The sequence below is a fragment of the Scleropages formosus genome, chromosome 22 (assembly GCF_900964775.1).
Source record: "Scleropages formosus chromosome 22, fSclFor1.1, whole genome shotgun sequence".
Classification (NCBI taxonomy): domain Eukaryota; kingdom Metazoa; phylum Chordata; class Actinopteri; order Osteoglossiformes; family Osteoglossidae; genus Scleropages; species Scleropages formosus.
The window spans coordinates 17,821,274-17,844,992 of record NC_041827.1 but is presented as its reverse complement, the minus strand read 5'-3'; the positions used below and the strand labels follow the sequence as shown (position 1 = coordinate 17,844,992).

The window sequence follows — 23,719 nt, the reverse complement described above, 5'->3', positions numbered from 1 at the left end:
TGTTTGAGCACCAGCTGCTGGTCTCCCCCTACACTAAGGCTAATCCAGCTCTCCATCGCTTGGAAAAAAAAATCTGTGTAGAAAAACTAAAACTGCTGAACACCAGAAAAATCATTTATAAAAATTTCCTCTGTGATGAAAAGCAAGTGAGGATGTTTCTTTCCAGAAGGAAATATACAAACTTGCGTAGAACTCCAGGTTCGAGTGTTTTATTCGTAGACTTAAATTAAATTACATAAATGTCCCATTCACATTCTGAAGGATGTTTGCATGTATTGGAGCAGTCAAACCAAAAATAAAACAATACATTTGTGAAATGCAGATGTGCTCTTAAATATGTTGCATCATATTTCCTCCTGTTCTGTGCGCTCCCTGGAGGACACCCATCTGCTCACGATGATCTCCTGCGAACACACGGAGAACCGCGGTGTTAGGAGGGGAGGAGAGGCGACGGTCTCCAGGGATGATCGCGCTGCTGCCACACAGCCCCACCTGGACTTTGAGCCTCTTCATGCACTCGGGTGAACGGCGCTCCTCGGCGCTCAGGTCCGGAGGGCTGATCACGTAACAAAGCATGAGCTCCTGCGCATAGGAGAGACAGTTACCGTCCACAACATAATAATAATGCTGGCTGCTTGGTACCAAAACCACCAAACAAACGGAAGGTGTGCACAGCAGGAGACACTTGAACATCCCCAGGGCTGCGGAGCTTAGCGTGTCACACAATGAAACACCCCCCGAAGTCACTGGTGTTACACTACAGTTACACGGAGCAGAAAGACGCAGCCATTTGCACCGTCAAACCTCAAGCCACAAGGAAAGAGCAACCTGACCTTGCTCTCCAAGAAGCTGAAAATACCCCCCTCCCTTTTTTTTTTTTTTTTTTTTTTAAAAAAAAAAAAAAAATAAATGGCTGGTATCATAGTGGTTAAAGCTGCTGCCTTTGGACCCAGAGGTCATAGGTTTGATTCTCACTTCTAGCTGTAGTACCCCGAGCAAGGTACTTACCATAAATTGCTCCAGTAAAATTACCCAGCTGTATGAATGCGTAAATAACTGGAGGTAGATTACAAACACAAGTTGCTATGGAGAAAAGTGTCAGCTAAACACACACACACACACACACACACACACACACACACACACACACACACACACTGACTGACTGACACTGTTTGTCCCAAGTGGGGTTGTGGCAAACTGAAGCCTAACCTGGCAAGACAGGGCACAAGGCTGGGGGTGAGGTGATACACCCAGGATGAGATGCCAGTCCGTCACAGGGCACCCCAAGCGGGACTTGAACCCCAGACCTGCCAGAGAGCAGGACCTGGCCAAACCTGCTGCGCCACCACACCTCCTTGTCAGCTAAATGCATAAATGTAAATGTCGATAGGTGCGATGGAGTGCTCCGGCTGCTGGAGGTGTGAGAGGAAGTGTTTGGAGTCTCACTTTGGACACATTGCCAGTGATCCTGTTGAGGGCAGCAAGGGAGCGCCAGGTGAACGGGCGCAGGGTCGCTCCTCGGAATGAGCCGTCCACCTTCTCCACCACCACCGAGTAGCTGCCGGTGACAGAAGAGCGCATTTAAAAACCCGCCCGGGGAGAAGGTGAGGTGTGTAAGCGCTGCGTGGCAGGAAACACAAGGCAACTCTGTGTGAAACGCTGAGCAGAAGTTGCACCTTAAAAGTTGCTGGATTATAACCCATTCCGATCCTGCTGTGGTACCCTCATCGAGTTCCTTACCTTAGCTGATGCAGTAAAAATTACCCTGCTGTATAAATGGCTAAAGCTTAACATACAGCTGTTTTGGACAAAGACATCAAATAAATTAACAAAATGGCCAGATTCTGAGCGGCACCAAGTCTTCCCTCCAACAAGGGACTAAAACCGCAACTGTCCAGTGAGGGGTCTGGATCCCAACCTACCTGCTCTGTGCAGACAGAGCTACGAGTCACACCCAGTTGCAAACACACACTCTTTCAGCAGAAGTAAAAGTCACTATAGCCTTCACACAGAGTGACACCTCTGTGACAACCTACCCTGTGAGGGACAGCTGGTAGCGTAGTGGTTAAAGCTACTGCCTTTGGACCTGAAGGTTGCAGGTTTCATTCCCACCTCCAGCTGTAGTACCCCAGAGCAAGGCACACACACACACACACACACACTTTCAGAACCGCTCGCCCCATACGGGGCCACGGGGAACCGGAGCCTACCCGGCAACACAGGGCGTTAGGCCAGAGGGGGAAGGGGACAAACCCAGGATGGGACGCCAGTCCGCCGCAAGGCACCCCAAGCGGGACTCGAACCCCAGACCCACCGGAGAGCAGGACTGTGGTCCAACCCACTGCGCCACCGCACCCCCCAGAGCAAGGTACTTACCCTAAAATTGCTCTGGTAAAAATTACCCAGCTGTATATATGGGTAAATAAGTCACTTTGGAGAATAAACATAAATGTGTCTCTGAACCAACCTTGCGTGGTAAAAGGGAGGTCCTTTCCGGTACAGCACTGCGGACAGAAAAGACAGTAATTAATGAGGACAAAGGGAGGATACAAGACACTGGAACACATTTCAGTGTGAAAATGGTCTTTGGCACAATGCAGAACACATCACTGCGGAGTCCAGCAGTTTGAGCTGCGCCGATGGACTGCTGCCCTATTTGGACCCGGTCGAAGGGAGTCAATTTCCCTTTCGGCAATCAGGAGACGGATGTATGTCGTGAGAGAACACCCTGAATTATTCAGCAGCCCACCTGAGCAGCCGAGCAGCCTCGGGTGAGATGCGAGGTCCGGCTCAGCGTGACTCGGAACGGCCCTTGCTGGCCCGGAGCGCACTTCTCCGCTAACGGAAAAGACATGTGGCTCATCAATGTTTCAGACACGTGGGCGCTTGTGGTTACGAACCTGGCGCCAACAGCATCCCTCAGGTTCCACGTTAACTACAGCACACAGTTGACCCACATCTACAGCATGCCAGCTGCTTCTGAGAAAGCAGGAAGACAATATCGATGGCACGGGTTTGCTTCATGTACACTCGTCCCTGACATCTGGTCTCCCGATACCCGGTTCTCCAGAAATCCGGTCCGAGATTATTAACCCTACTTATCATTAATCAGATTAATCTGAGCCGCCGCGATAAACTGAGACCACATTTGAAACCCGCATCAAGCGGCTGCGTGAAAGAGACCGTGAGCCGCACTGCATTGTGGGAAATGTGTACCCATGCTCTCACTCACATCCTGGTTCTATGGCCTCTCTTGTGTTTGTGTTGCATCCTGTGTTCTGCACCACTGCGCTCTAAATTCTCTATTTTAGTTAATTTATTGTGACATGCAGCCTTTGAGAAGCCTGTCCACATACACCATCATGTTAGTTTACCTTATCAAATCTAATTTTCCTTTCTGGTTTTTTGGTTTTATGACCAGCACAGGGTCACAACATCAGGCAGGTAAACAAAAAAAAATTGCAAACATGCACAGGAGTGAATATATGACAGATATGATCGTGTAGCACTTTGTAATATCACTACTTTTCCTAATGATAGACATCATTTAGGATAATTTCGGGGTGAATCTGAGAAAAGCTGGAATTCTTTTCCATAAAAATAATGGAGTAATCGTTTCATCATCTGGTTTTTTTGACATTTGGTCTATTTGGGAACAGTTTCTAGGAATGAGGACCTGGTAACGGGGGGAGAGCATTAAAAAATAAAAATATATTTAAAAAAAGAAGAAAAAAAAAAAGAAACCTTCTCGTGTTTCCAGAAAGCAGACAGAGCGGTGGACATATGCGTTTCCTCGGAGACTCACAGAAGTCCGTTCCGTACTTCACGCCCGTCTTGGGCACCCAGCCTTTGCTGCGGAAGTAGTGGTACGCGGCGTACGTCGTGTCGAAGTTGGGCTGTGCCGAGCAGAACATCTCCCACAGGTTAGCGATTGTCAGCGGCTCCTGGCGCAGGGAAGAAGGAGACCGAGAACTGAGCCCTTCGCTTACATTTACATTTATTCATTTAGCAGACGCTTTTAAGTCCAAAGCGACATACATCTCAGCAAAAGTACAATTTATGCATGACATTAAGAGAAGGCAGCTTCACACCATACTGGGATAAACCGGTAACAGCGTAAGGGGGGCATCCAGCTTACCTCATTGTAGTAAATAGATAAACATCCCAGAGCGTAAACCAGGAAGAAAGCCTGAAAAAGGGACACATGCCAGTCAAAGGTGATGAAACACAAATACCATGTTGTTATGTTCAATCCTTTCCGAAGACAGCTAAAAAAAAAGAAAAATTCCATAATGCCATAAAGTAAAACATATTTTGCATGTTAAATTGAAAATCTTCAAATGCACTCAACACCTGTGTTCAGCTACTGGGGTTTGGCTGGAAGGTATGAAGAGCATCAAATTGGCACCGTTGAAAATTTATGATAAACGGTCCATAAATCTTGTATATATTCCAGGTTTTCAATCAACCACCTTTTAAATAACTTCAAAAAATTTTGTATAATTTCAGATGCGTTAAGCCAGATTCAGATTTTGAAGGAAAAAAAAAAAAAAAAAAAAAAAAAAAAAGACAAACATTTGTTCATTTTCATGACACTTTTCCCCAAAGTGACTCACAATGTCACACTGACTAAGTTACTTATACAACAGGGTAATTTTTACTGTACCAATTAGGATAAGCATCTGGAGTAGAGGATGCTACAGTACATAAATGTACATAAGAATTCAAATGCTTTAAGATGTCATGGTGGACTCCAGGACTGTACTCTCACACTCTTGTTGATTATTTTCAGATTATTTCAACTAATTTTTACTTCTTTAATACGACTGATAGCAACAACCTCAATGATTTTCAATTTCTTCCCATCTGTTTCGGTTTTGTCCCAAATAACCTAATAAACAGTGTAGCAAAAACATGTTCGGCTGAGATTCTCGCATTCGGAATATGTGGAAAAGTCGCAGCCTGCTGCACGGAGGAGTCTTTAAGAGAGCTGTGGTAGAACGGAGCAAATCCAGTTGATGAAGTACATGTGCGGGGTGGCAGCTCTAACTGCTACGCCCCCTGCTGCCAAACTGTAAAGAGCCGTACAATTCGCAAGCCTCCCAAAAGCGGCTGTAGTTTCCCTCGGCCCCCTGGGAGGCGAGCAGATCTGCTCTGTTAACTACTGTCCCCTCAGCAACAACATTCAGTCCCATTTGAAGGTAAACAGAAAGAGTCGGCAGGAGCAGAGCGCCAAGCGCGAGGCCCAAAACGATGCATGCCAACATCTCCCTGTCCCGGGAGGCCTATCGACGAACCCCAGGGCCAGCGAGAGAGGAGTTGCCACGGTAACACCAACATAATCAACGTTTTCCCTCATCACACTGGAGGGGTATATGTAGTGGGGCTCATGGGACGCCACGCGACAGGAACACCTGAACTTCATGACCACCGTCCTCCGTCGCCCAGAAGCCCCGCCCCCTCATCGCTCCACGAACATCGTGACGCTTTTGCACGAGGCCTGGGAGCGGACAGCGTCTCACCTCCTCCGGGCTCAGCTGAAGATACTCGATCACCTGGAACGGGTTGATCCTGCACACCAGTCGGACTCCCTGCAAGAGACATGCAGTCAAAGAAGGAACCGGTGGAGCTGCACGATTCGCTGCATAACATGAGCCGGAGGAGATGCTGAGAAACGCGCCGCACGCTGATATTTACGCTGCGGTGTCCGTTGGTTTCGAGAGCTGCCTGTTCGTGTCTCTCTGCCTCTTCCTCCACCAGGACGTACTGGCACCCCGCAGATGGAAGGGGACACCGTCGGTCCTCCTGCTCCACCCGTCCATCGTGCCGGGAGAAATGCGTGCCGTCTACCGTCTCCCGGTCCATCCGCTCGTGGAGCTCGGCGAGGGGGTCGTACCGAGGATCTCCCTGGCGCCTCGGCTTGGGCCGCTCGCCATCAGACAGACCACATGGTGGCAGCGGCCCGGTACTGGCACTCCTGTCCTCGCTGCACGTGACCCCCTCCTGTCCCTCCCCCTCTTCCTCCTCCTCCTCAACCCCCACCTCAGGCACTGGCTGCACACACTTCTGCAGCATCTCGTCAACGACGTCCTCGTCCAGCCCCTGTGCCAGCAGCAGCTCTCTGGCCCAGTTCACATGCTGCTCATACCTGGAGGACAACAGTGTCCCACCTGGGATCACACTCATTGTTTCAGACCTTTCAAGACAGACTTACATTTATCCATTTAGGTGACACTTTTCTCCAAAGTGACTTACAATGTTAATCTACTTACAATTATTTACCCATTTATACAGCTGGGTTGTTTTACTGGAGCAATTTAGGGTACCTTGCTCTAGGGTACTGCAGCCAGAGGTTAGATTCAAACCTAGGACCTTTGGGTCCAAAGCCAGCAGCGGCAAAAACCAGGTTTTCCCATTTTTCAACTTGGCTACATTCCAAATTTTAAACATGTTTTTTAAAAAAAAAAAAAAAAAAAAATTAAAAATAATAATTGGCTGAAAATTTAACACACCCTAGTTGAGGATGGTCGTGAAGCAGCTGTGTTTACCCGCAGTGGACCTGCACGAGAAAATCTGGTGGTAAGAAACAGGCTAGAAGACAATGGGTGGGAGGTGGTGCAATGGTTAAGGTCACCCCCTTCCTATTAAAACACCTGGGTTCGAAACCCGCCTCCTGCTGCAGTACGCTTGATCAATGCACTTTACCCTGTATTCAACCAGTAAAAATTCACTCACACACACAAAGCCTGAGACCACTTGTCCCAAGCAGGGTCACGGCAAACTGGAGCCTAACACAGTGCACAAGGTTGGAGGCGGAGGGGACACACCCAGGACAGGACACCAGTCCGTTGCAAGGCACTCCAAGCGGGACTTGAACCCCAGACCCCCCAGAGGGTGGAACCTGGCCAAACCCACTGTGCCACTGCGCTCCCTAGTATAAAAATTGCCTGGCTAAAATTCTAATTTCTAGTCACTTTGGAGAAATGCATCAACATCTACTAGAAATAATTGAAAACAATGCAGCATGAGCTAGTGATTCAACTCGACTTTTGAAAAAGTGTGCCGGCGCCTCCAGAAGTAACTCACTTGGAGGAGGAGATGACTGGCAGACGCTGGTCACCGAAACCTGCAGGTACCACAAGAACTGCGTGAAGGAGGGCAGAACGTTGCGCTATACATTGATGCGAATGAAAGTAAGTCGCTCAAGAGAAGAGCGGCCGGAAGCGCATCGTGACTCGAGAAGGTGCGAACGGTCGGCCGTACGTGCGTGTGGCACGGCTGCGTGCTGGGACAGCTGGAACTGTCTCCTGGATGCTGCACGTGCCACTTCCCCTAAGCGCTTGAACCCATTGGCTACAGAAGCTCCCTGCGAAGCCCAGAATGACCAGCAGGGGGCGCAGCCACTGGTACTCAGACCCCTAGTGGTTCATTTCCCTCTCGGGCGAAGGAAGTGGGAGCCGTTTTGTTTTCCTCTCCTCACTCACCAGAGGGACTAAGAAGAACAGATCAGGGTCTCCCTCTGTTTGTTTGGCCTCTGCTATCATTTTCACGACTTTTCACGTGTGAGGTGTCAGTTTTGCATGTCTGAAGACGTTGTTGGCCGTTTTATTCATCATTTCCCCTTAAAAATGGACGGTATTATTGGAGAGCTCGTTTTACGAGCACCTGTTCAGGCACCAAGTACGCTCGTTATGCGGAGGGAAGAGCGAATCTGACGGAGTGCAATGGAGGGGAATGAAGAGCGGAATGGAGAGGAACGCAGACGGACTCACGCTGGAAGCGCTCGGAGATGCTGTGCTGCGGTTTACTCCTCGACAGGACGCCTTTGCCGAAGTAACCCTAATAGAGGGAGAGAGAGAAATAAGACACGGGATCGCGCCTGGAACGCAAGGAACGCAAGGAACGCAACGGGTACGCGCAGGCTCGCGGCGGCCGGCGGTGCGGATGGATGGTGACTCTTAGTGACCTTCCCATAAACGGCTCCGATGTGCGCCGGGTCCCGCACCACCACGTGCCGGTTCACAACGTCTGCTCTGTACACGAGCGGCTCCGGACCCCCGGCTCCGTCCGCGCACAGCGGGACCGGGAAGGGCCCTTCGTACGACTCGTAAACCCTGGCGCGCCGCTTGGGCGCCTGGAACACGGCTTCAGTCATGTTTCCTCGCCTCGGCCCAAAACTTCACGGGAGCAAATCAGCACCAAGCTGCTAAATGGAGGAATACAGTGGAGTCGCACGCTTTGAAGATACGACTCATGATTAAAATAAAATAAAGAGACAAAAAAAATGCTTATGCGCTACAGCGCCTACTTTAATTACATTTACTGGCTGAACCCCACGTGATCACACAGTTACCGCTGGATATACGCCTTTGGCGCGCATCTCTTTAACATGAACCACGGAAATGGATCCGGGTGACGACAGGACGTTTGCGTGCGGCGCTCCCGTAATAACCCTACTAAAATAGCACACCGAAACACATCGCGCTGTTGAGTTCTTTATATTTAATCGGCTTAAAAAACATACACTTAAAGCTTTGATGCCTGAGTCAGCGCAACAGCCCGTGTCTTTCTACATATTGCTTTGTACAGGAAAAAATTTAGCCATGACACTGAAACAGTGTGAATTTAAAATTATTTCGTTATGTTAAATATTTTCTATTTCGCACAATCAATGTTTGAATCACATTGTTTGTTGTCAAAGTCATTCACATCACGCATCGCATTATGCCATTTTATTTAATGATTAATTAAGTTATTAATTAGTTATTCCAGTTACTATTTTACTCAGAATAGCAAAGCAATTCCCCAGCAGGTGGAGGTCTTGTGTAACTAAAGAGGATCCACAATCCATCAAACAAATTACTATGCAGAATCTTAAAATTGGTTAAAAAATACATATATCATATGATAATTTTCCACGTCTGGCCAAATTTAGAGTTCATCCATCCTTCTTAATTTATGCTAATGCTTTGAAGCACAAGTATTTTACACCCACTATTGCTGCTATTTAATGACACAAAATGTGCTCCATACCCTCAATTTGACCTGTATAATAACCGTTACTATTAAAGATGAAGAATAACAGCAGGAATAAAGGGAAAGTTTTGTTTTTCACTACAATCAGGCCACAAGACCCTGAAAGCTGCAATTCTGCTGTTTGCCCCATGAAACAAGAAAAATTTCCAGAACCTTCCAAATATATCAGATAAGAGGGGGACTTAGTATCTTAGAGTAGACAATAATATTTCTCAAATAAGTCATTCTAGCCATTACATTAGATTATATAGACCTGCACTTTGTAGATTGTGTAATTTCATACATTTCAAACATATTTTAAGATTAGCTCATAAATGAGTTAGGTTGAGGGGGTACAGTGGTGCAGTGGGTTGGACCAGGTCCTGCTCTCCGGTGGGTCTGGGGTTCGAGTTCCACTTGGGGTGCCTTGTGACAGACTGGCGTCCCGTCCTGGGTATTCCCCCCCCCCAACCTTGCGCCCTGAGTTGCTGGGTTACGCTCCGGTTCCCCGCGACCCCGTATGGGACAAGCAGGGGTGTGTGTGGACAGCTGGTAGTGTAATGGTTAGAGCTCCTGCTTTTGGACCTGAAAGGTCATGGGTTCAAGTCCCACTTCCAACTGTAGTATCTTTGAGCAAGGCACTTACCCTAAATTACTCCAGTAAAGAAATTACCCAGCTGTAGAAATGGGTAACTAATTGTAGGTAACTTAACATTGTAAGCCTCTTCAGCTAAATGTCAATTGCTTTGATTTATTTTTTCAGCCGACCATAAATGGAAAGTAAGGCAATAAAATAGAGAAGTGAAGCAGAATTTAATTTAAAAGTGGCTGTACAGTGGAGTTTGATGGTGATCCCAGATACAAGAGAAATATGACAGGATCACTAAGAGATGCTGACTCTTGGCCCTTGAGCCCTCTGAGTGCTGCGTGTCGCTCCTCGATGGGGTCCGGTGACGCTCAGGACTCCTGACTCTGTTTATCTCCCTGTGCTGCTGTGGATCTCGGAAAGAACTCGCCTGCAGAACCGACATCGCAGGGCTGCCCAGACACTCATTTCACAAGAGATGGTAATTTTTCAAGACATGAACCATGAAGAAAACATCTGCTCAACAATAACTGAAGCAATCGTCTGGTGAAAAGCTGGCAAACAAACTTACAGTAAGCAACAGAATAAATAAATATTTTTTTTGCATTTTAAACCTATGCATACATTTTTGCCAAATAATTGATTTAAAGCATTTAAGCTTCAATGAGCTTTTTCCAGTGGCTGATCAGGAGCACCAGTCCCGTATGAAAAGCCGTGTAAGGCTGTAAATTTTTATAACACTTTATAAAATCACATTCATATCCCATTCACTGGAATTTTATTAATTTTTAACTTTCCCACTTACAGTAAATTATGTTTTTTAGGTGTTTCACTGTTTTAAATGTACCGCCAGTGTAGGTTGTAATAAAACATATACCTAAAGAAGGAAACGTTACTCAAGATTAATTTTTCATTATTTAACATTGGGGGGTACAGTGGTGCAGTGGGTTTAACCAGGTTCTCTTCTCCGGTGGGTCTGGGGTTCAAGTCCCGCTTGGGGTGCCTTGCGGCAGACTGGTGTCCCGTCCTGGATGTGTCCCCTCCAGCCCTATGCCCTGTGTTGCCAGGTTAGGCTCTGGCTCCCTGTGACCCAGCATGGGACAAGCTCTTTCAGAAAATGTGTGTGTGTGTGCTTAAATGTATCAGGGTTGTTGTGTTTAATCCGCCAAAATTTAGTGCGCAGTGGACATGAATCAATGAAACACTTGTATGTTAGTTATCACTAATTTCAATTCGTTCACTTTTGCTCAGATCTGAACAACATTATCATTTAAACAAGGCACAAAATGTGACTGTCTTTGCAATGTGACGTGTGCTCTGCCACAGAACGTGAAACAATCAGTTATTTTTACAGTCACGCAAAGTGATGCATTGAGATCTGTCTTTCGGTAGAACCAGTTCTGTCTCTAAGGTCACAGCTGCTTGTGTTCAAAGAGTTAATTGGCCATCTGGGGCGTCACACAGTTTGAAAAACCTCCAAGAGACACAAACGATGACAGATGAGGGCAATTCAGTGCTACCACAGCTCGGTTTCTGGGAATTGTGGGCATTCGCATGGTGGCCCGACTTGGACCGCACCGCGGGCCTTGCTCAACCCGGCAGCCCAGAAGGCGGTTTGCTCAACGTTTCCACTGAGGGACGGGCACCCCGGATGGCATACACACCCTCGCACACGCTTACACGCACGCGAACACGCGCAGAAAGGCCCAACTAACGTGTTTTCCAAATCTCAGTCAGAGCAACTTTGTTGAAAACGGTGATTAATTTCACACCCACTTTGCCAACAGTTTGCTGTCGTTCTCTTGAACTGGCCATTAAAATGATATCATTTACGCCGACTCAGCTGCACCTCGGTCACATCGAACAGATAAGGGTCCCTCCCTCGTTCTGTGGATTCAAAGAACCTGTCAACCTCTCGAGGCGAGAGTGACGCACGCGCCGTTTGGAACGTCCCGCGAACGAAAGCGCCGTCCATCCCAGCGTTCCCCCCGCGTGCCAAACGGTCACATGGGCCGCAGAGGGAACATGTACCAGGGGAATCACCTTATTGAGAAATGCGCGATGTGTGCGGGACACACCCCATCTTCACCGCAGTGTTTCAGAAGGCATGCAAACAGGAAGAGGCTTAAGGAATAACATGCTGTACAGATCCTTCCTAAAAAATGCGCTGGCCTATTTTGGGCCGCAGTCGCTGCTGTGAACGGGTTCGAGGGCCAAATTTGTAAAAATGCCAGCAAGTGACATAGTGACTTAAATATCTGCCTTGAGAAATGATTCTTTTATTGTATTTTGTTTAGGTGTGGCATTTGCCTACGTGCAGATGTGCGTCTAACTACGACTGCGTTACGATGTGATTAAAAAGAATGTGTAGTATCTGTAGTGAGTGTAGTATTAATATGAGTAATTTGGCAGATGTTCACAGATGTTTAAGTGGGCCACCGTTCATTGGGCGCCTCTAGTCTACAGGGACATGAGAAAACTCCTGCCATGGGCAAGTCAAATTTTTAAATTATCCTTTTTTTTAAATATAAGTTTCCTAAATAGAAGCTAAAAACGTTTTCTTCATGTATCCACACTTTGTAGCGTGTTTCAAGCATAAGGCCCACCTGGGAGCCCCACTGGGGAGTAGATTGGGGGTATAGTTTTATCATCTCTAGATTGTTGGTTTGAATCCCACCCCCTACTGTAGTACCCTTGATCCCTAGTTCCCCGTTCTATAAATTAATGGGGGGGATGTGGTGACGCAGCGGGTTTGGCCAAGTCCCGGTCTGAGGTTCGAGTCCAGCTTAGGGTGCCTCCTGATGGACTGGCATCCCGTCCTGGGTTGTGTCCCGTGCGCACTGTGTTGCTGGGTTAGGCTCCGGTTCACCGTGACCCCGCTTGGGACAAGAGGCTTCAGACAGTGTGTGTGTGTGTGTGTCTGTGTGTGTGTGTGTGTGTGTGTGTGTGTAAATTGATAAATCAGCATGAAGTTGACTATGCAACCCTGTAAGACATCAGATAAAAAGAGGTTTATATTAATAATAATTTAGAAGTCCTCCAATGCAGTTCAAATAGGAAAGAGAGTACAAGCTCCTTTGCCTGCAAAGCTACACATGATTTTCTTTTCCAAAGTGAGCACTTCCTAAACCAAATGCTATCTTTGGCGCGCTCCCCTTCAAAGAGCTCCCCGAGCAGGAAAATGTATTTTTTCGAGGCATTTGGCAGAACCTGCGGAGAATGTTGGCAGGGTATGGTCAGCTGAGAATTGGTACTAACAAAGTACGGATATGCTGACACAACGTAAATAACACATTCAATCATCATCAGTGGCACAAGCAGCGGCTCCCGGCCAGAACTGCAAACTGCCAACACTGAGCGCTGGCTGATTCGGCCAATCAGGAGGCTCCTTTCCCTTTCCCACCCCAGGCATTGGAGAATACGCTGGACGGCGACTCGCTTGCCCGAGATTTACAGGTCGACAAAATCCCCCCACAATTTACACTGAGCAAAACAAGCGGGAGAAACCTGAACGCGGCCCATGTGTTTTGAAACAGTGAATTACAGGAGCTCCGTGCGACTTTGATTTTGCTGTTTATGCTGAATGGAGTCGTTGCGCTCAATGCAAGCTGCAGATAATATGAGCAGTTTCGAAATTTTATTCAAAATAAAGCCCTCGGATACTGACAATAAAACGTCCGCAAGAGGCCTTCAGAAGGGCCTGCCAGGGAGGCCCGCAGGGAATCCATAAAAGACCTACAAGGGGTCTATGAGGACCCTATAATGGGACTATAAGGATGCTATAATGGGTCTCTAAAGAGCTGATAAGGGGTCTCCAAGGGGTCTATAAGGGACCTATGGGGGCAGCAGGTAGTATAGTGGTTAGTACTGTCATCTTGCCCTGGAAGGCCCCAGGTTTGAATCCTACCTCTTACCATTCAACCATTGATCAAGGCACTTACCCTGAGCTGACATACACACACACACACACATTGTCTGAACTGCTTGTCCCATACGGGGTCGCAGGGAACCAGAGCCTAACCTGGCAACACAGGGCATAAGGCCAGAGGGGGAGGGGACACACCCAGGACGGGACGCCAGTCCGTCGCAAGGCACCCCAAGCGGGACTCAAACCCCAGACCCACCGGAAAGCAGGACTGTGGTCCAACCCACCGCGCCACCGCACCCCCATAATAAGAACATATTATCTAAATATATCATAGTCTCTGTTACATTGTCATTAGGATGGACAGTTGAAGGCAGGATCTAAATGTCATCTCACCTGTCTTGCCAGGTTGAACAGCCGCTCCCGATTCAGTTGTTAAAACTACCCAGCTGAATAAAGTTGCTTTGGAGAAAAGCGTCAGCTGAATACAACAAATAAAGGTAAGTTATGGAACCGCTGGCTTTCAGCTCTTTGAGAAAAGTGAATTTTATCAACATAGGTTTGGTCTGATGAAGGGCAAAGGTCTGGTTGTGTGTCATGTACCTTTGCTGTGTCTTAAGCACAAACTGCCAACTGACAACGATCAGCTGGAGCAACACGCATCATCTGATGCACAGCTGATCCTTCTTGATGTTGAGAAACATTCCAGCAGAAGTGAAGTGGTTTCACTCACGTGTGTGTGTATTTGAGTGTGAAGAGTGACACTGCAGTAAGACGAGAGCAAGGGTCACCAAAGTTCATGGCTTTCAAACCCACATGGACTGAAAAGACGTTCCCATACATTGGCAAACCATCAATATGAATAGACCGCATTGTCCTTTTCTACAGTTTTCCATTCTTTTGCACTTATATTTATACAGAGGTAGCAGTTGATACTGTATTGTACCTACAACTGTTACTTTGAAGCACCTGGATTTACCTGGAATCCAACTTCTGCTGTAGTGCCCTCAATCAATGTACTCACCTTGAACTGATACAGTAAAAATTACCCTTTATTATAAGTCAGTTGATTAGAAAATAAACCTCACTCTGTAGATGCCCTTGGAGAAACGTTCTGGCTAAAAGAATAAATGTGTATTTGTGTATTTGGCTTGGTACATGTACAAATTAAAACAGAAATAGATGTTTTTGACAATATTGTTATTATTGTTATTCATGTCATGCAGTCTTTGTCTAAAAGTGTAAAAAAACAAATCCCAAGACTGGACTGACACACATAAACTTAATGTGTTTTTAAAAATGTTTTTATTTTGTTTATTTGGCCAAATGCGCTGCATAATGAGTACAGAAATGTTTTCCAATTTATTATTTGTGTTGTTTTCGTATTTTAGTGAAATACGGAAAGTAAACAAAGGTTCCAGATTTTTCAGAACGTGCTGAAACCCGTTTGCCTCATTCATGCATGGCTGCCTTTGCCAAGGCAGATGTTTCTGAGGAAAATGTCAAGATTTTTTGGAAAAATGAACAGAAAAGCCCAAAATCAGCATGTTTCTGAGATGGTGTGTTAATGGTGGTGCAAATGACCACATCATGTTTCTGTGTGAGGAACTGTGGTTACATGATCCCTTGTCTTCCTCTGTAAAAAGGTGTTATTGAACTCAAAACAGACAACAGTCTGGTTTGGAGGGTTGACTTGTAGGTAGTTTAGATGCTTGGTTAGTAGACGGTTGGCTGGTTGGTTGGTAGGTGGTTGGCTGGTTAGCTGGTGGGACAGTTGACTGGGTGACTAGTGGGTTGGTTGGTTGGTGGGTCGATTGGCTGGATAGCTGGGTGGCTGCTTGGTTGGTAGATGGTTGGCTGGTTGGCTGGTGGGACAGCTGATTGGGTGACTAGTGGGTTGGTTGGCTGGTGGGTCAGTTGGTTCGATGGCTGGTTGGCTGCTTGGTTGGTAGGTGGTTGATTGGTGGGACAGTTGACTGGGTGACTAGTGGGTTGGTTGGTTGGTGGGTCGATTGGCTGGATAGCTGGGTGGCTGCTTGGTTGGTAGATGGTTGGCTGGTGGGTCAGTTGACTGGTTGACTGGTTGGCTGGTGAGTTGGTTGGTTGGCTGATTGTCTTGTTGACTGGTAGGTGGGTTGGTTTGTGGATCAGCCTGCTCAACAGGAATGAGCCTCATGTTGCTGACCCTTCAGGTGAGGGGCAGTAGAATCGAGCAGGAGCCCAGCCATCCATTTCCGGCCACCCCCAGGAGTGGCCATCCTCTGCTTTTCAGGGAAACGAGTGCTCCGTGGGGTGCGGGACACAACGCGTGGCTCCCACACAGCTGGAAAATGTGTTTAGGCGGCAAAGTTTTCATGTGCCGTGCGGTTCAGCAGAGTTCAGATGTTGCAATCGCAGCAGGGCGTGTTTGGCGAGCCACGCGATGAAGGAGTGATGTAATGTCAGTAAAATAGCTTGGCATGCCGTTGGGACAGAAAAGCCTGGGTAGGAAGCAAGCGAGTGCAGCCTGTTTCTCTGACCACTAAACCCAGTGCTCCCAACGCAGGCGTGTGGGTGTGAACGTTTAGGTGCTTCAAAGTGGATCAGCTGCGTGAGATTTGCAGTACTGAGGCATTAGAACTTAAAAGCTTAATGTTCAAAAAGTGCTTAGTCAAACCATGTGACCGTGAACAGCTTGGCTCGTCATGTGGGTTATTCAGGGGAACACTGAGAAACGTTATTCCGTGGTTGTAAAACATGGTAAATCTGAGTATCAGTCAGTCAACATCAGTGGAGGGAGTGGACGTGACAGCTGTCAAACGATTAAAACATTTTACTAGGGCATATTCAGAATTATTTATTAAGTGCTATTTATCTGACACTTTTATCTAGAGCTGCTTGCATTGCGAGGTTTGTACACTGAGCTGCTTATAGTGACTGAACAATTTATACATCCAGTATCAGTAAGCAGTTTAGTGGAGGGCTTTGCTGGTCCAGAGATACTGATGTGTGTGTAGGGTACAGGCTGGATAGGATGCCAGTCTATCACAGAGCAATCACACACACACACTCATTCAGTCACACACACAAAGGGCAATTTAGAGTCACCAGTTCAGCTGCAACGGATCTGTATGGACTGTGGGAGGAAACCAGAGTAAGGGAAGCCAATGCAAATTCCAAATAAACTGAGTTGTGCTTGAAGCCAAGTCTGAACCTACAGGCCAGGGGCTGTGAGGCACCAGTGCTACCCACTGTGCAATGCAATCATTTATACACATTGATCGTTTTTACTGTATCAGTTCAGGGTTAGGGTACCTTGATCAAGGACACTACAGCAGGAGGTGGCATTTGAATTCAGCTGAGTGTTTCAACAAAGTCACCCAACAGAATTCTTTGGTTTAACTCTTGAAATGAAGACAGAGTCACTCTTTGAGGTTTGACACCGTTGTTCCTGACTGAAGATATTTTATATTTTTTATATTTTTACATTTTTACTTTACTATGGAAAGCGGCTTAGGACCCGCACTGCTAGATTCAGGGATAGATTTTAATCCCAATGCTGTAAGAATGTTCAACGCACACCAATGGGCAATATCAATAACGATACTGGCCTTTACACCGTCACTTTTGCAGCTTGACTTTGCATTGATTTCTCCAGCCTCATCACTTGCATTGTCACTGAATGGTAATTATTTTGGCTAGTTATTGTTGTCCTTGCATATATGTATTTTTTTTTCTTTTTGCTTAGTACTACTGTCTACTGTATTTTGTCTGTCTATAGTCTGTGGAGAAGCGTTCAAGCAAGAATTTCATAGTTCTTTGTACACAGTACTTGTATATATGACAATCTTTGAACTTGAACATGTAGACATGCATTTTACATTTATTCAGATTTATTCATTTAGCTGACTCTTTTCTCCGAAGCGACGCACATCTCATAGAAAATACAATGTGTTCATTACACATTAGATGCAGACGTGTGATTCTTAAGTGCAGTTAGTTTCTTTCACCATATGAACCAAAAGGTTTTAACCAAAAGATTTTAACACTTCAAATTGGTGCAACATGTGGACTATTGGATCTTGGTGATTAAAAGAGACTCAAACAGGCAAAAATGTTTATAAAATATTTATTTACATTCAAGGACATATCTTGAATTGTAAAAAAAAAAAATCAAGCAACTTAACGGTTCAGGAACCACTTTGGCATAATTCTGTGCTTGGCTTTGTTGTACATAAACACTTCGTAAAATGTAAAAATATGTCACTGAAAATGAAAGCAGGTCCATTCTCTGTACACGTGACCCTCCACAAATCTGATGAAGTAAGAAAAAAGTTCATAACTTAAAAATCGATATAGATGTTTTATAGTTTTAAAAAACACACGAGTGTTTCGAGAACATCTGGATTGAGAGAAAAGAAACTTCTTTCACAGAAAACCAAGGAATGTGGAGGTTTTCGACAGAAAATGTGAAGTTTTTATTACACTATTCAAAGAGAGCGTAGGAAAAGAGAAAACACTAACAGAAAACCTCTTTCCTGCGCTAATTGTTCATGTAGCAAAAGAGCGTTTGAAGCGTTCAAAAACAGCAAAATATTCACATTTTTTTTCTTTATTCCAAAGAGCTCTATGAAAGGTCCATCTGGATCACTACCCTCTATAAAATCATTTTTTTTGTTTTGTTTTCCCATAAGGCTCTGCTACCCCCGTGGAATCCCTCTTCAGAAATTTTCAACAAGTCTCTTCAGAAGACAGCGTAATAAAAGAATAATCATGTGTATCATCAATGCAAGAAAATTAAGTATGGAAATTTCACATGACGCTCAACATTCACAGTTAAGTTCTTTACCGTAGTGCTGAATTAAGACAAACTTCCTCCTGTTAAATATAGTTTCGGTTAAAGAGCCCTTCCATTGATGTCTTTGCAGCGAAGCTCAAGCAGAAGCACGTCGCCCTTTTCCTGGAAGCGGGGCGAGCGCCTCGGTGTCCCTCTCCAGCGAAACACAGAAGCGATGCAACTCGAGGGCTGAAACCAGACAGGCGGCGGAGAGCTCGGCGTCGCTGGTGTCGAAACAAGTGACTAATTCAAGTCGCCATCTGCTAGACAACGGAAACAGGCAACCTACTGCAGGCACCAGTCAGGGCTGAGGCCTCCGCTCCCTGCGAGACCCAAAGCTGCCGTGGCGCAGGACTCGACCTAGTACAGGTCCTTCATGATCTCCTGCAGGAGGGGATGCAGACACATGTCCACCTCAGTCTTCTTCAGCAGCTGGATGAGGTGCACGTGGTCGTTGACCAGCTGCCGCAGGTCCGTCATCTTCTGCAGCACCTTGGCGAAGAGCTGCAGGGAGTCGGGGTGGTTCATCTTCAGCTGCAGTTCCAGGGTCTGCAGCACTGTCTCCTGGAGGTCCTCGATGGGCTTCACGTTCAGCAGGCCCGGCCGGTCTGCAGGAGGACAGATCAGTTCACGACCATGCACATTCCAGGGCAGTTTAGGGCCCGATGTGCATATGGGCAAAGCAGCTGAGGAATGACATCCCTGTTCTGATAGCAATCTGAGAGCTTCTTTTGGAGTGTGTAAACATGCTGCTGTATGCATCACCTTGGACAAAGGGTCAATAAATATTGATACAGATAATAAAGATAAATTAACATTAATAAAGACAGTGGGGGGGGGCTGCGGTGGCGCAGTAGGTTTGACCGGGTCCTGCTCTCCGGTGGCTCTGGGGTTCAAGTCCTGCTTGGGGTGCCTTGCAATGGACAGGCGTCCTGTCCTGGGTGCGTCCCCTCCCCCTCCAGCCTTACGCCCTGTGTTGCTGGGTTAGGCTCCGGCTCGCTGCGACCCCACTTGGGACAAGCAGTTTCAGATAATGTGTGTGTGTGTGTGTAATAAAGACAACAATAATGCCAGCATGGAAATTGCTCCTGTAGCCAGACTGGAGGCAGGTTGGCATGACACATGCCCCAGAGCTTTGGAAACAGTCATAGTGCTGTCAAGCCAGAGTCGCAAAATAATAATAACAGAATAGAAAATCTGTCATGGATTAAAACTACTCCTTTTCCCATTTTTTAAGATAAGTAATTATATAAAGAAATTAAACCACTGCATTTACAGTATATTTAAAATAATTCAAGAGCACGTTGCCCACAAGCAGGGTTCGAGTGAACATTCGCTGAACTCCTGGCACTGGGCATTTTGTAGACTCCATTACATTAACAGGCTCAATAATTAGTTAACTAATGATATTAATCATTAACCTTCCTTCTTTATTGGTTTTTTTCAGACCGCAGGTTCAAAACAGAGAGAAACACTGCAATGTAGTGACATTGCGGATGTAAAAACTGCTATAAACAGTGTGAAAAAGACACAAAGATGAACAGGATGAGAGTTTATGGATGTTGCTGAAGTTGAGTAACACTGTAAGTATTAAGTTCATGAAAAACACGTTTGTGTGGTTCGGGTTAGTTTCGGATGTTAAAAATCAAAACTTAAAAATAAGTTGCACTCAATATTTAGCAGTTAATGTTTTGTTAATCTGCTTAGAATATTCTGGCGTGCTCGGGTTCAAGGGCAAAATGCTTAACAGAGAAGAGACAAAAGCGATCGCCAATAAAATCCGATAAGTCGACACGCACCCTGCAACAGGCGGCACGAAACGCTCCTCCGCAATAACAATCAGCGATCAACGGTCAAACAAACAACAAATACGTGAAGAACGCTTTTGGAGGGCAGCCTCAGAGGGTGAGCTTCGCCGAACCTCCAGGCGCTTCTCCACGCGCGGCCTCGGTGCCACGAGCGGAGCGCGGCAAGACGTGGCGTCCAGCGAGACGGGTAGCGCCAATCGGGCAAACTCATCTCGGCAGGAAGGCGTCTGCTCCTTTTGTCCTCGTACAGATGACGCTCCGATTTCAGGTGATATGCTGAAGGGGTGTAGGCAGCGCATGACACACAACTTGCTGACGTGCTTCATGCCTCTAATAACCGGAATGGCTCTGAAAGCTACTTTCAAAATATGTGTCTTTCTTAGCATCTACTAGTTAGCTAAGAGAACCACTTGGTTTTTTTATGAAGCTGAGGGAAGCATCAACACCCGTGGCGGGTGGTGCGGGTCGCAGCTCGCGCTTTGGCACCTGGGGGCGGACGTGTTAACCAGAAGGCAGACGGAGAAATCGCGTGAGGCCCGAGTGCGTCGCAGGGACTCCACGCATTACTCATCTGGAATACAGTGCGTTATCTTGCGACTGATGTTGTCTCAGCAGCGCCGCAGGTAGACTGGCGGTTTAGGGCCTGGATGCGTGCCAGAGAAAGTCCAATTACCCGGGAGGCCTTGCTGCTGAGGAACTGACAAAACTTGAATTGCTGCAGTAAAAAACATCCAGCTGAGAAAACAAGCCGATTATAAAAAATAGAAGTGAAGCTATTGCTTAATACGCAGCCGGCAGAGAAGCTTCATTATCCATCCAATTATTCATTATCAAAAACACCACTTGTTTAGTGCAGTGTCATGGTGGTCCAGAGTCTATCCCGGAAGCAAAGGGCACGCCAAGCCATTATGAGACAATATCACACACACTCACACACTCACACTTTGGGCAATTTAGAGTCATCAGTTACCCAAAATGCATGTCTTTGGACTGTGGGAGGAAACCAGAGCACCTGGAGGAAACCCATGAAAATATGGGGAGAACATGCAACACTCCTCACAGAATGCATCAGATCTGAATCCCTGGTCCAGCAGCTGTGAGGCACCAACTACCCACTGTGCCACCAAGCTGGAGCTCCACTAGTTCAAGATAAAATATACAAGAACGTTTCTTAAAAATCTTAAACAAAAAGTCGCCCTCTATTTTCCCTCTTGTTAACCCGCAACTGAAACTACAACTGCAGTTCCCTCCATAAACACGGTAAATGGACAACGAAATTGTCTAACTTGTGTCCTGGTAGAAAAATTAACATCCGCATAATAATTCAGACAGATTCTTTCGAAAGTCTGGACGACTCCTTGGATTGTGCACCTCGCCGAGTGATGAGCGGTCACGCCTTTGGCGTTCTGTAACCTTTTGCCCTTGTTTCTGTGAGCTCCTTCTGTCCCCATATTGCTGCGGACCAGTGTGCACGTACACGCACGCACGCACAGTCTGAAGGTCCCAAGCAGGGTCGCGGTGAGCCGGAGCCTAACCCAGCAACACAGGGCGCAAGGCCGGAGGGGGAGGGGACACACCCAGGAGGGGACGCCAGTCCATCGCAAGGCACCACAAGCGGGACTCGAACCCCAGACCCACCGGAGAGCAGGACCCGGCCAAACCGTGGCCCAATGCGACTGTTCAAAAAACAGAATGTTATAATGCGGCGAAGCGTGCCCACCTCCGCTGAGGATGATGACGGCCAGGAAGAGGGCCATGTCGCTGTCATCCAGCTCCAGCATGTTGAACTTGATGGCGAACTCGAACTTGGGCTCCATCATCTCACAGAAGGGTTTGCGGAGGCTCTTGAGGAACTCCCGGGTCATGAAGATCTGACCGTATGAGATGAGCATGCCGTCCTTGTTCATGAGCGACGCCGTCATGATGATGAGCACCTCGATGACGCCGTACTTGAGCAGAGTCACCTGGTCGTTGAGGTCGAGGCTCACGAAGCCCGGGATGCTCTTGGCGAATTCAGTCACCTCACGGACGGCCTCCGCCGAGCGGTACTGCCACCTGTGGAAGAAGCGCAGCTCCACCTCACTCGCCGACTCCTGGACGTGGCCGAACTCGGATCTCTGCTCCATGACGGGCATCTGTCTGCAGTTTATAAACTGCTCCCCCTCCGTCAAGGACTTCATATCGTGGATGACAAAGGGCTGGGGAAAGACAAACAGGGAGTCGCTATCCGGCCGATAACGGCGTATCAACATGCGGGGCCCACGGGTCAAAACAAGCCTGGGTGTCTGCGATGGCGTGTGAAGAAAGCAAAAAGCGATAACGTTTCACTTCTTTTCTTGAAAATTTCATTCGTTTGTGTTTATTTGTCTCACTTGGGGGAACAGAAAATAAGACCTCGCTTCTCCGAATACCCCAAGGTGACATTTTTCTTTTTTCAGGCGCCTCCTACGACCCCTTCGCTCCACGCCCCCACCCGGCAGGTCAGCTGCTTAATAAATGAATTAACGCACAACTGCGGAGAGTGCGCTTTCCGTCTCCCCTGGAAGAGGAATTCATTTATCTTGGAACCTTTTCCAACCTAAGAGAAATACACAGATAATTCCCATCTTAGCCAAATATCATTAAAACATGTGGCTGTGACAGAGCCAGGCCAAAAGTTTGGAAATACGCTGGCAGAAACAGGCCCTGACACAATAACTGCACAAACCATCCATATGTTTCGGGGGTGGCGGTTCGTGAGAATTAAATGCAGTCCTCCCGCTCATTTTGTCATCAGTATAAGAACCCTTTTTAAGAAACAGCTGCTCAGCATCACTGGCCTCGTATCTTTGGCTCGACTCGTCAAAACAAGCGTTAATAAAGGGTGTCCAAGTGCCTCGCTCATTTCTCCGGCCGGAACGACGCGCAGCGATGCATTTTTTCATTGACCGCGTCGCTGTCAAACATAAGAATCATAATAAAAGGGCAGGACTCCGTACTGTAAAAACCAGCAGGGTCTTCGCCGGCTGAGCAGGGTGGGGCGGGGGGGTGAGGGGAGTGGGCTCGCTCAGATTCTGGTCGTTTTCATCACACGGATTTAGATCTCGAAGGACAAACTCTTGTGTCATAGACGATAGCAGCCAAAAAATGGACTAAATATGATATTTATTATCTCCGTTTAGAGGTCGTGTCACACTTGTCTTCTCTCTTTGGTCTCCAATTACAAGATTACAGGTGATGAGTCTTCTCCTTTAGGTGTCGGGTCTTAAGGTCTGGGCGTGATCACTTTACATAGATAATTATCAGACCTTAAGATATAACGGCACAGACTCTCCATAACCTGTTATAACTTAAAAACTGCTTTGTTTTCATGTTTCTGCAGAGAATATCTAGAGTGATGTGGCTAATTAAATGTATCAGGAGATAAGCTGTACATGCCATACGACCTTCTAGAATGTTCTTTGAGTCTGTCTTGTTCACTGTGAATTTCCATTGTACGATAAAGGATGCAAGATGTTATAAGCGATAGTTTACCAGATAACAGCTGCAGAAATCGCAGATGAGGACAGAAATTCTTTGACATTTCTCTCCGCAGCAATTCTGGTTATTCTGTGACGCTGTTAAAGCTTTTTTGAGCTAGGCCAACG

General features: G+C 46.8%; 2 protein-coding genes across 8 annotated transcripts in view; both read right to left on the bottom strand.

The window, feature by feature from the left end:
- Positions 1-199: 199 nt before the first annotated feature.
- Positions 200-8,426, bottom strand: tsen2 (TSEN2 tRNA splicing endonuclease subunit). Of its 5 annotated transcripts, none has more exons than XM_018744535.2 (11): positions 7,970-8,426; positions 7,776-7,842; positions 7,090-7,129; positions 5,689-6,151; positions 5,526-5,594; positions 4,142-4,192; positions 3,748-3,947; positions 2,471-2,507; positions 1,450-1,561; positions 493-582; positions 200-404 (listed from the first exon to the last, which is right to left on the bottom strand). In XM_018744535.2, exons 1-11 carry the CDS (start codon positions 8,156-8,158, stop codon positions 331-333), a joined length of 1,392 nt encoding a protein of 463 aa, XP_018600051.1. In that variant the 5' UTR covers positions 8,159-8,426; the 3' UTR covers positions 200-330. The 5 variants fall into 5 exon arrangements, with proteins under 5 accessions (XP_018600051.1, XP_018600053.1, XP_018600052.1 ...); XM_018744537.2 differs by having other exon boundaries at positions 3,809-3,947; XM_018744536.2 differs by having other exon boundaries at positions 5,701-6,151.
- Positions 8,427-17,616: 9,190 nt separating this feature from the next.
- Positions 17,617-23,719, bottom strand: part of pparg (peroxisome proliferator-activated receptor gamma) — a 29,331-nt gene continuing 23,228 nt past the window's right edge. For all 3 annotated transcript variants that reach the window (XM_018744575.2, XM_018744574.2, XM_018744573.2), the window contains 2 exons: positions 21,814-22,291; positions 17,617-18,893 (listed from right to left, as the gene is read on the bottom strand). In XM_018744575.2, coding sequence (XP_018600091.1) covers positions 18,646-18,893; positions 21,814-22,291 — 726 coding nt within the window. In that variant the 3' untranslated portion in view covers positions 17,617-18,645. The remainder of the gene's footprint in view (positions 18,894-21,813; positions 22,292-23,719) is intronic.

Excerpts from the sequence above, each read along its gene's own strand:
- tsen2 (XM_018744535.2), bottom strand. The coding sequence starts at position 8,158 with ATGACTGAAGCCGTGTTCCAGGCGCCCAAGCGGCGCGCCAGGGTTTAC. Across the intron at positions 7,843-7,969 it reads TCGGAGCCGTTTATGGGAAG|GGTTACTTCGGCAAAGGCGT; the intron begins GTCACTAAGAGT and ends TCCCTCTATTAG. Across the intron at positions 2,508-3,747 it reads CTTTCTGGAAACACGAGAAG|TGCTGTACCGGAAAGGACCT; the intron begins GTTTCTTTTTTT and ends TTCTGTCCGCAG.